General features: G+C 48.1%; 1 protein-coding gene across 2 annotated transcripts in view; it reads left to right on the forward strand.

Annotated features, from left to right (window-relative positions):
• Positions 1-6,878: 6,878 nt before the first annotated feature.
• Positions 6,879-13,923, forward strand: part of LOC149306188 (caskin-1-like) — an 84,452-nt gene continuing 77,407 nt past the window's right edge. For both annotated transcript variants that reach the window (XM_089477102.1, XM_089477100.1), the window contains exon 1: positions 6,879-7,058. In XM_089477102.1, the coding sequence (XP_089333228.1) occupies positions 6,965-7,058 (94 nt within the window). In that variant the 5' untranslated portion in view covers positions 6,879-6,964. The remainder of the gene's footprint in view (positions 7,059-13,923) is intronic.

The following is a 13,923-nucleotide window of genomic DNA, read 5'->3' on the forward strand; positions in this document are numbered from 1 at the left end:
GCAATGGCTTGCATTATGCCGCGGTTGGTGCCAAGTAGTTGTGGCGCTTGGCCTGTGTTTGGTGGGGACCCCAAGACTAGTGTTGCTTTGACACCTGTCTTTGTAGGCTCTGGTCCTTATTCTGGAAATGTTTGAGTGTTGGACTAAGACATTGAGAGACCAGGATTTGAATCCCTGCTCAGCCCTGAAAATGCCCTGGAGGACCCTGGACACATCACACTCTCTCAGCCTCAAAGGAAGGTAGAAATCTTGCCAATAAGATCCCATGATAGGTTTGCCTTAGGGTCACCATAAACCAGAAACTACTTGAAGGCACACAACAACAATGTATTTAGCTTCATTTAACATCTGGTTCTCTTCTTCTATGGAACTTAAGGCAGCTTACAAAAAGTTTAAAACAAATTTGAGCTAAAAACCCTGACAGTAAGACAGCCAAAACAACAGTTAAACTAGCTATCCTATTAAACAGCATCAGAAGACAGAAATGGTTTGCTTCCTTTTATTTAACTGCTTGTTTTCTCCGCTCATAAAACATATCTGTATTTTCCCAGTTCTACCTTACATCAATAAAAAATGAGGAGCGGAGAATAGAACAAAATGGCCATAAAAACACAGGATAGGGTAGGTCTCTAATTTCAGTTTTGAAAGTCCAGAATGGCAAAGAAAGAAAGGAGGCTGTGGAATAAGACGAGAAGGATGAAATAGTCCATAAAATAAAACACTCAGATCCATAGCTGAATAAAAGCAATCCAGGTGCCACAAAATCATATGCAAGATAGCTGAGCTTGACAAAGTTCCTTTTGGTTGGACTGCAGCTCCCAGCATCCCTCAGCCAAAAAAGAGAGAAGCAATGAAGATCGGGCTAAAAAAATAAATTATTGCTCAGGTTGGAGTGCCATGCTTTAAATAAGATGCTTCCCAACTTTGGCACTTTGCATGGGTGCGCTGGACTACAAACTCCACCATCCCCAATCCAGCAACTGGAAGATTTATAGGAGGGAGAACTTCAAAAAACTCCCCAGAGGTCAGTTTTGAAAGTGGCAACAACAAAACCCGCCACTTGGGGGCAACATTGTCTATGCTGTTTTTTTTCCTTTGTGCCAATGCAATAGTTTCTAATCTTAGCACTTGATATAATTAGTGACAACTGGTGGTTTCCATAAATATTATTATTTTTATTCTGTCTAAATTTTTAGGCGGTCTTAAAGATGCTGGACCTATTTTTTTTGTAAGTGGCCGCCACTAGATAAAACAGATATAAAAATGTCCCCTCTCCAAAAGTGGATCCATTTTGCTTTGGGAAATGTCTCTTTGGGAAAGGAAAGGCCTGGCTCCATCAGGGAGGCATAGTAATGCTAAGATTTGGGATGGGGAGTGATGGAGACTCGGCCTCCCTGGCCTTCTCTGCTGGGAAAGGGGAATCCGCTTGTCTTTCATCCTTCCCCACTGAGCCTTGCTTTCCTGCAGCGTGGGAAATGTTCGTGCAGCTGCCTCTGACCAGGGAGAGGAATCTGGGTCACTCCGCGGCTTTTAAGTCCTGAGAGAGAAGCCGTGTTCCTCGCAGGGCATCAGGAACAGCAGCAGCAGCAAGGGGGGCCTTAGGAAGACGTTCCCATGGCTGCAGGAATGGATGGATGGATGGATGCAGCCACCACTGCTAGAGATAGAGAAAGCCATAGAGGAGGCACCATCTTGGCCAAACAGAGGCCACTGAGCCCTCGGTGAGGCTTATTGCAAAGCATCCCCTTTGCCTTGCATTGCTGCACCACTTGGGAAATGGGTTTGAAGGCTAAGGCTGCTGTGTCCGCACTACAGAAATAATCCAGGTTGGTGCTGCTTTAACTGCTATGGCTCAGTGTTATGGATTTATGGGAACCATCTGTTGTTGTGGCATCAGAGCCTCTCTGACGGAGACGGCTAAATATTTCGCAAAACTACGCATCCCAATATTCCATGAGCCATAACAGTTAAAGTGGTGTCAATCTGCATTACTGTATTTCTGCAGTGCCTGAATCATCACTATTTCCTCCTCTTCCTCTGTGTTCTTTTTTTGAATCACAAGGAATAATGTCATTGAAAGGTTAATAATAATAATAAGTAGTAGTAGTAGTGATAGTAGTAGTATTATCGGCCTCTTCCCATGGATCAGCTCTAATAGAGTCAGTCCTCCATATCCACTTTTTTATCCACAGATTCAATCAACAGCTTGAAAATATTTTTTAGAAAATGAATTCCAAATATAGGGGATACCATTTTACTTTTTCATTGTATTTAATGGGACTTGAGAATCCATGGCTTTTGGTATCCATAAAGCAGGGGTAGGCAACCTTTTTGAGCCGGGGGCCAGGTTGGTGTCCCCCAGACAACGGCGGGGGCCAAAGCCAAAAAATAAATAATTAAATAATATAGGACAACATTTTCAAATGTAGGACACATTTTTTAAAAAATGGAGGACATGCGAAAAAATTTGATGATTTTTAAAAAATGTTAATATAAATGCATGTTTCTTAGGCATGATCAAAATGGAGGACATTTGGGCATTATTCCTAGACAGATGACAGAAAGGTTCACATGGCTATGCATACTGAACATGTCAAGGTGGTCTCACAAGAAGTGATTTGCCCTCGGGTTCAACTGTTCTTCTCAGAAGTGTGTACTACTTGGTCAAGGGACTGTGGTTTTTCTTCACTGCGCATGAGTTTGTAAAAATCACAGCAACTTACATTGGCCATGCCTCTGAAGCTGGCTCATATCACCATCACCATCCTCCTCCTGCTCCTCTTCATCTTCTTCTTCCTCCTCCTCCTTTCTCCCTCCTCCTCCTCTTCCTTCCTTCCTTCCTTCCTCCCTCCTCATCCTCCTCTTCCCCGCGCCTGCGCGAGAGGCCAAAGGCCCCGTGCACCAATGGCCTCTCGTGCAAGTGCGCGGGGCCTTTGCCCCCCTTGCCCGCCGCCAAAGGCCCTGCGGGGCCTTTGGCAGCGGCAATCGGCGGCAGGACCAAGCAGGGGCCGGTCCCAACAGCTCGGCAGGCTGCATGTGGCCCGCGGGCTGTAGGTTGCCGACCCCTGCCATAAAGGGTCCTGGAACCAAGACCCAGAAGATACCAAGGATCCACTGTAGTAGTAGTAGTAGTAATAATAATAATATCCCATTGTATTTAATGAGACCTTGAGAATCTATGGATTTTGGTATCCAAGGGTGGTCCTGGAACCAAACCCCAGCATATACCAAGGGCCCACTGGAGTAGTAGTAATCTCATTGTATTTAATGGGACCTTGGGCATCCATGGATTTTGGTATCCATGGGTGAAGGGGTCCTGGAACCAAATTCCAGCGGATATCAAAGGCCCACTGTAGTGGTGGTGGTGATGATTATGATGATATCCCATTGTATTTAATATGACCTAGAGCACCCATGGATTTTCATATCCATGGGGGAGGGGGGCAGGAACCAAACCCCAGCCAAGGATACCAAAGGGCCCACTTGTTTGGTGTTTCTGCCCCTGGCCCATCTCTGCTGCCACTTGGAAACATGCCCAAAATGTCAAGCGCAACAAGCCCTCGGAGTGCTGAGCAAACACCTCGGTCCTTCCGCTCTTGTGGGCGCCTGCAGCTGCTTAAGCTGTCCCCTTGTTCTCTAATACGCCGGGAGCCCTTTGGATTAAGGGCCGGGAGGACAGATGCCACCAGGCGTGAATGTTTGTACTGGCATGGTTTGTCGGTCAAAGACCAGCTAGCAGAGAGGACATCCCATCAGGAGGCAGACAGATCCGCAGAGGGACACCAAATGCTATAGAGTCCAGCTGGAGGACCTAGAAATTCCTAGAGAGAACATATTGATCAAATCCGTCAATAATCAAATCTGCAAAGTGAAAGCCGCAAAAGGCTTACTGTACAGTTTAGGCATTTCCTTGCCCAGCATGCAAGGTACAAAAATGAGTCTGGAAGCTCTATAGCTTCTTGTTGTGTCACCTCGCCGTCACAATAACACTTGCCTTTCACCACAATGCAAAGCAATCTCCTAAGGATCTCCCATCCAAGGACTAACCAGGCCTGGTCTTGCTTAATTTCCAAATTCAGATGAGATCAGGTTAGCATGCAAATCCAAAATGCTTGGAAGTAGGAAGGGACCTTATACTGGGGGGTCCATCCAGACCAGTATGGCTAACCAGAGTCGCTCTGCAGGGTTTCCAGCAGGACGCTTAGCTCTGATCCATTCCCTTCTGCGGAGTCTTCCATCCAAGGCCTAACTTGGCCTGACTGCTTCGCGTCTGAAATGAGAGATTTGGAGTCTTGGAAACTTGTCCTACATACAGTCTCTTGGGCTCCATCAAGCCCTGTGCAGATACTGCTGCGTTAACAAAGCCAATGCGCTCCTGGGTGCGAACTTCTTTAAGGGAAAATTTGGTACCAGAGGCAGAAATAAGATGGAAAGAAGAGGAAGAGCAATAAAAGGAGAGCAGGGTGACATGCCTTCAGCAAACTTTTCATCTAGAATGGCACATGCAAAATGAAACAACTGGGGCAGCCTTGCAGAAGTGAATAAGAACATTTTGAAAATTTGCAAATACTGTTTAGGCATCCATAGAAAAGGAGCAGCCAAAGGGACCAAGGCATGCAGATTCAGCAAAGAGGGGGAATCCTAGGCGTGAATGGGTTTTCAAAGTCTCAGCTTCTGCGGTGCTAAAAATTTGAGGATTAACAGAAAAATCAAAATCCTTCTTGGGGAGCAATGTCCTTATTCCTGCCAGCATCACCATTCAATACAAGGTTGCATGTTCATTTCCAGTCTCTGGTCCTCCAGGTGTTTGGGACTTCATCTCCCGGAAACCTCAGCCATCTTGGCCGATAGTCTGGGATTCTGGGAGCTGAAGTCCAAAACATCTGGAATGCCGCAGTGCAGTAATCCCCAAACTTTGGTTCACCATGTGATTTGGACTTCCAACTACCAAAAACCCCAGCTAGTTTGGCCAACAGCATGGAATTCTGGGAGCTGACGTCAAAAACATCTGGAGGACCAAAGTTTGGGAACCCTTATAGCACCATCAATGTGTAACTCCCCATGAGATTTGCAACGCAGAGCAAAAAATGTAAGCTCTCAGCCAACAAGACCCTTTAAAAACAACACGATTCTCATATTTTCATTCTCCCTTCTCCTTTACCTCTCCATGCCTTTTTAAAAAGAACCTTTGCCAGATGAGGATATGTGCATGTTTCGAAAACTTGCGCTGAGAATCGGGTGCCTTTTTTGGCTGGCCTAACAGCGCAAATAAGGGTTTGGGGATTTGCCTGGTGGAAAACAGGGCTATTCTCTTGCCTGCCTTTGTGATCCCTGATGGGAGTGGAGCGCTCATCTCTCCATAAGCATCTCATCATCTCATTGTCTGCTGCCCAGTGACCTTTCGGAGCCCATGAGCGAGATATGATGATGATGATGATGATGATGATGATGATGATGATGGAAGTGTCCCTCCACCACATCCGGGAAGGGAAGGCGATGACAAAGGACCTAAACCAGCTGAATGCCAGCACTGCGTATGGACCAAGCAACAATCGCACGTTGGTAATAGCCACAGAATCAGCAAGGTGCACATTTAGGGTGACGCCAGACGTTGGGTGTGTTTTGTTGCTATTCCTCTTTTTAGCCAGGACCACCATGGAAGGTTTCACTCCAAATGTTGTTCTGATTCAGAGCAATAAGTGTCCACCTTTGGTCCTCCAAGTGAGATGGCCTTTGGTTCCCAGAATCCTTCACCATCGACTACTCTCCAAATTCCTCCTGTGAGAAGGTCTTTTCCTCTTTCCGTATTTCGGTGTACTTTGCACATTGTAAAAGGCCTGCTTTGTGCCACCCTTGGCATGCCCTCCGGCCTTTGACCGCTTGCCTTCCCTGGACAGTGGGGCCCAGAGCTCCAGGCCTTGCATCTGGGAAGAGTGCCAGCAGCCAGGATGCTGGGGTTTCATGCTGTTTTATTTATGGATAGAAACCAGCTGTGGCTGGCCCTGGCAAGGAGGTCATGCCCAGAGCCTTCCTTCCACCTCTCTTTGCTATTTCCCCTCTGCCCACATTGTGGCAGCTGCAAATGCCAACCACGTTCCCCAGCTTAACGCAATGGGCAAGACCTGGGGGTGAGGGAGGCCCATTCTGGGCGCTGGTTGGCAAGATATCCCTCGGTCCTCTTTAAAGCAAGATCCTTCTTATGCCAGGCAGAAGAAACGGGGGGATTTCAGCAAGTGCCTTGGCCTCAAAGGCTGGCATGGGCTTCCCCTCAGAGGCCAAGCAGCCAGCGAAGACACTGGGGAGACCCCCCCCCAAAAGAAGGAAGGGAAAAGGGGAGGGGCAGGAAAGACAAGGCAAACACTCCCCTCCCTCCTCCACGATCCATGGGCTGCAAGGGCCAAGGAGGAAAGGATAACCCTGGGTGGCTCTCTGCACGTGCTCAGAGGCCCTCTGCACCAAGGAGGACCAAAAGCTCCCCCTCCTCGGCCCACTTTGGGGGGAGGAGTGGGGGCCCTCTCCTTGCAGTCTCTGCCTTCCTCTCTTCCCTGGCTGCTCCGGGGCTGCTGCCAGTCCCTGGCCCACCTGGGGGGCCATGGCCGGGGCTGGGGAGCCTGGTCTGCCTCCGCAGCAGCAGCAGCAGCAGCAGCGGAGGCCAGGAAGGAGGAGCCGATGCTCCAGCAGCAGCCAGCGCCAGCCAAGAGCAGCAGCAGCAGCAGGAGGAGGAGGAAGGGGCTGCCTCTGCTGCTGAGCCCCCGGGAAGGAAGGCAAAGAAGGCAGGCACCCCAGCAGCAGCAGCAGCAGCAGCAGCATCCCTGCCTCCCTGGCTGGCTGGGGGTGTCCCGGCGGCAGGATGCTCCTTTGCCTCTGAGGAGCCCCCCCTCCCTCTCTCCCTCCTTCCCTCCTCCCTCCCTTTCCTCCCTTTCCTTTCCTCCCTTCCCTCCTTCCCTCTCTCCTTGGGCCAGCCATGGGCAAGGACCAGGAGCTGATGCAGGCGGTCAAGGCGGAGGACCTGGGCGCCGTCCAGAAGCTGCTGCAGAGGCCCAAGCCGGGCAAGGCCAGTGAGTCGCCAGCCAGAAGGAGGGCACGGCCCTTGGAGGGAAGGGAGAGGGATGCCCCCAACACCCCCCCCTCCATCCCTCCATCCCTCCATCCAGGGGCCTTGCCCTGGGGAAGGAGGGTCTCTCTGGGGGAGGAAAGGGGGCTTTCCTGGGGGCCAAAGATGGCTGGATTGCCCAGCCATGAAAGAAATGCCAGGCCAACAACAGGCGTCTGTCTCTTGGGGGAAGGGGTGCCAGGCATTGCTGCTGGGAAGCCTCCCTGGCATGCCCCCTGCCACCCCCACCCCCAGAAATGCCACGCAGGAGGGTGAGTGGGCAAGAGGGAGGGACCCCGCCCCAGGTGCCTCCGCTGGGCATCTTCCCTGGCAGACCCCCCCTCGCTGGCCCAGTTTGGACCGGATTGCAATCCAATATCCATGCTGGAAGGAGACCCAGTTTGGCACCACTTGGGTTACAGCTCTCTCTTTATGGATGCAGGGATGGCACCAGTTTGGGGATAGGGACCATTTTGAGTCTGGATCGGTTGTGGTCGGGTGCAGCTTTGCTTTGGAACCCCCTTGGGACTGGATTGCAATCCAATATCCATGCTGGAAGGAAACCCAGTTTGGCACTGGTTCGGTTGCAATTGTGCAGCCATGCAGGAATGGCACCAGTTTGGGGCTGGTGCCAGTTTCGAGTCTGGTTTGGTGCAGCTTTGGTTTGGGCCCAGCTTGGTGCTGGAGCAGAGAGATCGTTTTGGTCTTGGGTGGCAATCAAGTGGCATAATGGGTTGTTTTTTACCTGCAAGTCTAGTCTTTGGTTACGACCAGACACTGATGTCAAGGGACTACCTTTACCTGGTTTTGGGGAGGGCTGGTGGGTGGCATCTTGCCCCTCAATGGCTCCTGTGTGCCCACAGGGGATTTCCACAAAGGGCTTGCCTGGTCTCCCTTGGCATCTTTCCTTCTGCACTCTGCAAAGTGTGAGACTGGCAAGGTTGGCAGTTGGCTGCAACCAAGAAGGCATGGAGTGGGCATCCTGCCCTCCCCTTCCTCCTCGCCTTGGTCTTGGCAGTGGCTCCTTCTGTCCATTTTGTGTGGCTCTCTCTAGCTGTGAGCATAGCCTTGGGTCTGGCCTGCTTCACCCTTGACCACTGTGGGATGGATTGCAGCAACGTCTACATTTTTCTGGACACAGGGCACAGTTTTTTGACATTTCCTCCTCAGTTGGATTTTATCCATGGATTCCTGGCATCAACGCAGTGTTCAGTCTATCGGCCTGACTGTGTGGGTGGAAGGGGCACTGCCCTCCTAAAGCCCACCGCCTTCTTTTCTGAACTATCAGAGGGCTGCAGAATATTCTTAGGTCTTCTGAGGAGGAGGTTAGGTGGCATCCTAGAAATGTAATACGGCCTCTTTAGCTCTGTATGTGGTCAGCCAACCCTCTGACCCACCAGCAGGCATCAGCCAGAGGTGCCCACTCTCCTGGACTTTCCTCCAGTGATCACTGGTCAGTCCCAGGTCAGTATGCTGGCAAATCCAGATCATGTTTTTTTTACAGCCTGGGTCAAAACCTGGAGTGGATTCACTGCCCCGCTGGCATGGGACCCACCAGCCACCACTGCTGGAAGCTTTGGGCGACATGAGGGGCTTCTTTTAGGACTCATTGATACAGAAAATGTCCCCCATGAACTCTGGCAACGAAAAAGAGGTGCTGGAATTTGAGTCCTGGGAGCCTGATATTCTGGGAAACTCTTCCCGCTTTATAGCCGTCAAGTGGGGAATTATTTCAAGACTGGGTCAGGTCCAAGCCTTAAGAGGAGTCCTTAGGTCACTCCAGTGGAAAAGCCTGGAAAGCCCTTCTGAAATCTGACCAGTTTGGGTGCAATGAGGGTGGCAGCAACAAAAGATGCCCTTCTTCAACTGCCTTTCTCCCACCAAGGCACCCAAGGCAGCTTACAACATTTTAAAATAGAAAGGTGCTTTAAAAAAGTCCCAGATCACAAAAAGTTATTTAAAACTAAATAACTATTAAAAAGATATGAGGCAGATGGAAACCATCATCCCCGCTCCGCAAGGGAATTTGCATAGAAGGAAGCCTCCCATGATTCTGTTTTCTTGGGATATTTACAAGGCAAACTCTCTGTTCGTACTTTCTTTTTAAAACAATCTTTGATATAAGCTGCCTTGACTCCCAAACTGCGGAAAAGGGAAGGGGATGATGGTGATGGCGGTGGTGGTGATGATGATGATGAGTCTGTGTTGACTTAGAATCATAGAGTTGGAAGAGACCGCAAGGGCCCTGATTCAGTCCAACCCCATTCTGCCATGCAGGAACTCTCAATCAAAGCGTCCCTGACAGATGGCCATCCAGCCTCTGCTTAAAGACCTCTAAGGAAGGAGACTCCATTACTCTCTGAGGAAGGAGTGTGTTCCGCTGTCGAACTGTCAGAAAGTTCCTCCTAATGTTGAGCTGGAATCTCTTTTCCAGGAGCTTGCATCCATTGTTCCAGGTCCTAGTCTCTGGAGCAGCAGAAAACAAGCTTGCTCCCTCCTCAATGTGACATCCCTTCAAATGCCTAAACAGGGCTATCATATCACCTCTAAACCTTCTCTTCTCCAGGCTAAACATCCCCAGCTCTCTAAGTCGTTCCTCATAGGGCTTCATGGTTTCCAGATCCTTCACCATTTTTGTCGCCTGCCTTTGGACACATGGCTCCAGTTTCTCCACATCCCTTTTTGAATTGTGGTGCCCAGAACTGGACACAATATTCCAGGTGGGGCCTGACCAAAGTGGAATACAGTGGAACTATTCTCTTGATCTAGACACTATACTTCTATTGATGCAGCTTAAAATTGTATTGGCCTTTTTAGCTGCTGCATCGCACTGTTGACTCATGTTCAACTTGTGGTCTATTTGGACTCCTAGATCCCTTTCACACATATTACTCTTGTTCAGCCAGGTGTCCCCCATAATCCTATATCTGTGCATTTCATTTTTCCAACCTAAGTGCAGTACCTTACATTTCTCCATGTTGAAGTTCATTTTGTTAGCTTTGGCCCAGCTTTCTAGCCTATTCAGGTCATTTTGAATCTTGATCCTGTCCTCTGGAGTATTAGCTATTCCTCCTAATTTGGTGTCATCTGCAAATTTGATAAGTATGCCCCCAAGTCTGTCATCCAAGTCATTGATAAAGCTGTTGAATAGAAACTGGGTCAGGACAGAGCCTTGTGGGACCCCACTGCTCACTTCTCTCCAGGATGAAAAAGAGCCATTGCTGAGCATCTTTTTAATAATAATAATAATAATAATAATAATAATAGGACTTATTTATATGCCGCCCAATCACTGGGAATCCGGGCGGCTTACAACAGAGGGGATAATAGACGGTTCCCTGCCCTCAGGCTTACAATCTAAAAAGACACGACACAAAAGGAGAAGGGAATGGTGATGGGAAAGGGGATGAGGTCCAGCATTCTTCTCTTCCTCTGAGGCCTGGACCAAGACAGATGGACTGGAGGGAGGGCTCTTCTTCTTCAGTTCTGCCAGTCAACCAATTACAAATCCATGTAACAGTTACTTTGTCTAGCCCACATTTTACAAGCTTGTTTGCAAGAATGTCATGGGAAACCTTGTCAAAGGCCTTACGGAAATCAAGATCTACTATATCCACAGCATTCCCTTCATCTACGAAGCTGGTAATTTTGTCAAAGAAAGAGATAAGGTTTGTCTGGCATGACTTCTTTCTCTGAAACCCGTGTTGACTTTTTGTGATTATGGCATTGCCTTCTAGATGTTCACAGACTCTGTTTAATGATCTGCTCCACAATCTTTCCTGGGATTGATCTCAGACTAACTGGACGATAATTGTTGGGACCCTCTTTTTCCCCTTTTTGAAGATGGGGACAACGCTTGCCCTCCTCCAGTCAGCTGGGACTTCTCCTGTTCTCCAGGAGTTCTCAAAGATTACTGCCCATGGCTCCAATATTACATTTGCCAGCTCTTTTAATACCCTTAGATGGAGTTCATCTGGTCCTGGAGACTTAAATTAATTTAGATGAACAAGGTATTTACTATCTCTTTACTTATTCTGTGCTGAAATTCCCCTATTTTGTCTTCTTCTCCTTTATCCTCAGGTTGAGCATCCTTCTCCTTTTCTGAGAAGACTGAGGCAAAGAAGGTGTTGAGTAATTCTGCCTTTTCTCTGTCTTCTGTTAGCATTTTGCCATCTTCTCCACGCAGTGGCCCTATCGTTTCCTTCTCCTTCCTTTTGCTGAGGACGTATCCAAAAAAGCCCTTTTTGTTGTTCTTGAGTTCATTCTGCGCTTTAGCTTTTCTGACTTTACCCCTACACATGCCTGCTATGTCTTTGAATTCCTCTTTGGTGATTTCCCCCTTTTTCCATTTCTTATACATCTTCCGTTTCAAACTCAGCTCAGTTGAAAGTTCCTTAGTCATCCATCCTGGTTTCTTGAGACATCTCCCATTTTTCTTCCTCATTGGAACTGTTTGAAATTGTGCCTTCAGTATCTCTCCTTTGAGAAACTCCCATCTGTCCTGAACTCCCTTCTCTTTTAGTATTTCTGACCATGGGATCACCCCCAGTATTTCTCTAAGTTTACTAAAATCCGCTTTCCTAAAGTCTAGAATACGTCTCTGACTATGCCTGGCTTCTCCTTTTCACTGTATAACAAACTCTAAGAGAACATGGTCACTTCCACCTAAGGATCCCACCACTTGCACCCCATTAACCAAGTCATCCTTATAGTGGCCTCATGAATTTCATAGGGTTTTCTTAGGTAAGAAATCCTCAGAGGTGGTTTTGTCAGTTCCTTTCTCTGAAACAGAGCCTACAGCGCCTGAGATTCATTGGTGGCCTCCCATCCAAGGACTAACCAGTGTTGACTTTGCTTAGCTTCCAGGATCAGATGAGAATCTGGTGCCTTTTGAGTATTTAGGGCCTGAGTTATATTCATAGGGTTTTCTTAGGGAAGGAATATTCAGAGGTGGTTTCGCCAGTTCTGTCCTCTGAAATACCACTAGCAACACCTTGAATTTGTTGGTGGTCTCCCATCCAAGGACTAACCAGGCCAGTCCCTGCTTAGCCTCCAAGATCAGGCGGGATCTTGTGCCTTCTGGGATATTTTTGTTATTGTTGTGTGCCTTCAAGTCATTTCTGACTTATAGTGGCAACCCAGAGGCCATATCACAGGTCTTTCTTAGCAACCTTTATTCAGAGGAGATTTGTCATTGCCTTCCCCAAGTCACCTTCCCTTCAAGACACCTGTCGACTTTGGGCGGCCCCATTCATCTTGTAGGGTTTTCTTAGTCAAGGTAGTTTTGCCATCCTCTTCCTCTGAAACAAAACCTCCAGCGCCTGGTATTGGTTGGCGGCTTCCCATCCAAGGACTAACCAGGGCTTGACCTGCTTAGCTTCCAAGACCAGGTGTGATCTGGTGCTTTGAGAATATTGTGGCATTTGGGGTCCCTCTGCCATGTCCTTCCTTCCCAAGCTCTCCCACCCACCCGAAAAACAAAAAGACCTTTGCAAACAAGAGGCGACTGTCCATCGCTTCTTTATTATTTGTCATTCATGTATGATTTCTTGATCCCTTCTGGTGAGACCTTGTGGGGCATTTGGGGCGGAAGGGGCCCTGGTCTCCCCTTCCACAACACAAGGGCTAACTTTTTAAGAATGAGTCACAAGAGAAAAGCGTGCATCATTTTTTAAAAATTACTCTTGCAATTTCGACTTGGCCTCCAAGTTGCAGCCAACAATTTTTTGTCATTCCTTGGAAGCCAGGCCAGCAATGGGTCTCCCTTCTGGGCTTCTGCCCAGTTTGGAAATCGCCATTCGAGGAGTGGACATTTTTGGCAGGCATATGGGCTTTACGACACCAAGCACAAATCTGTTTTATAGCCAAGGAGTGTCGCTCTGTTGTGTTACCTGCCTTTATTGCAGAGGCCATCAATTTGTTGCTGCGTTCTTGTTGTGAGGCTTTCTGACTTATCGCAGGGTTTTCTCGACAAGGTTTGTTCAGAGAGGGTTTTCCTTTGCTTTCCTCTGAGGCTGAGAGAGTGTGACTTGCCCAAAGTCACTCAATGGGTTTCCATGGCTGAAAGGGGATTCGAACCCTGGTCTCCCAGAGTTGTAATCCAACACACAAACCATTGACTCCCATTGAAATATGTATCTCCCACCCTTGAAATAAAATAAAATGCCTCGTATCAAAAAAACCTTGTTTATAATATTTAGACTTTGGCTGTCATCCGGCACAATTTTTCGTTCAAAAAGAGAAGCAAGGAATGAACGCAGACCGTTCCACTGACATTTTGTCACACAAAGTTGGAACTGTTTGGCAAACTTGGGCTTTCTGGCAACGATTGCTGCTTTGGATCCCTTTTGCGCGGCGTGAAAAGGAAAGTGTAGGCCGTAATTTCATTTCATTTAAACTCTTGGGCGCAATGATCAACCTCCTCCTGGGCATGGCTGGGTAAATTCCTTCATATGCATAAACACCTTCCAAGTATTGATTATCATGCTTGATGATGATGATGATGATGATGATGATGATGATGATGATGATGCATCGACTTCCCTGCTCAGGTCTTGCAAAGTCAGGTCAACAGCCAAGGCTCCCTTGACGAACTCCATCCATCTGTCACACAGTCTTTCCCTTTTCTTACTACCTTCCACTTTTAGAGCATGAGGATCATCTTTTCTAATGAGTCCTGTCTTGTCATCCCTAGTAAACTTTGTTATTTGTTGGCAATTTGGCTTTGATTTATGGCAACCCTAGAAATGAAAGACCACCAAGAGACCCAACATGGCTTCCTTCTTTTCCTATGTATTCCACTTTACCAAACCTTATCCTTTTCCCCCCAA

The sequence above is a fragment of the Sceloporus occidentalis genome, unplaced genomic scaffold (assembly GCF_023333645.1).
Source record: "Sceloporus occidentalis isolate IW3139 unplaced genomic scaffold, rSceOcc1.0.p SCAF_10, whole genome shotgun sequence".
Lineage (NCBI taxonomy): Eukaryota > Metazoa > Chordata > Lepidosauria > Squamata > Phrynosomatidae > Sceloporus > Sceloporus occidentalis.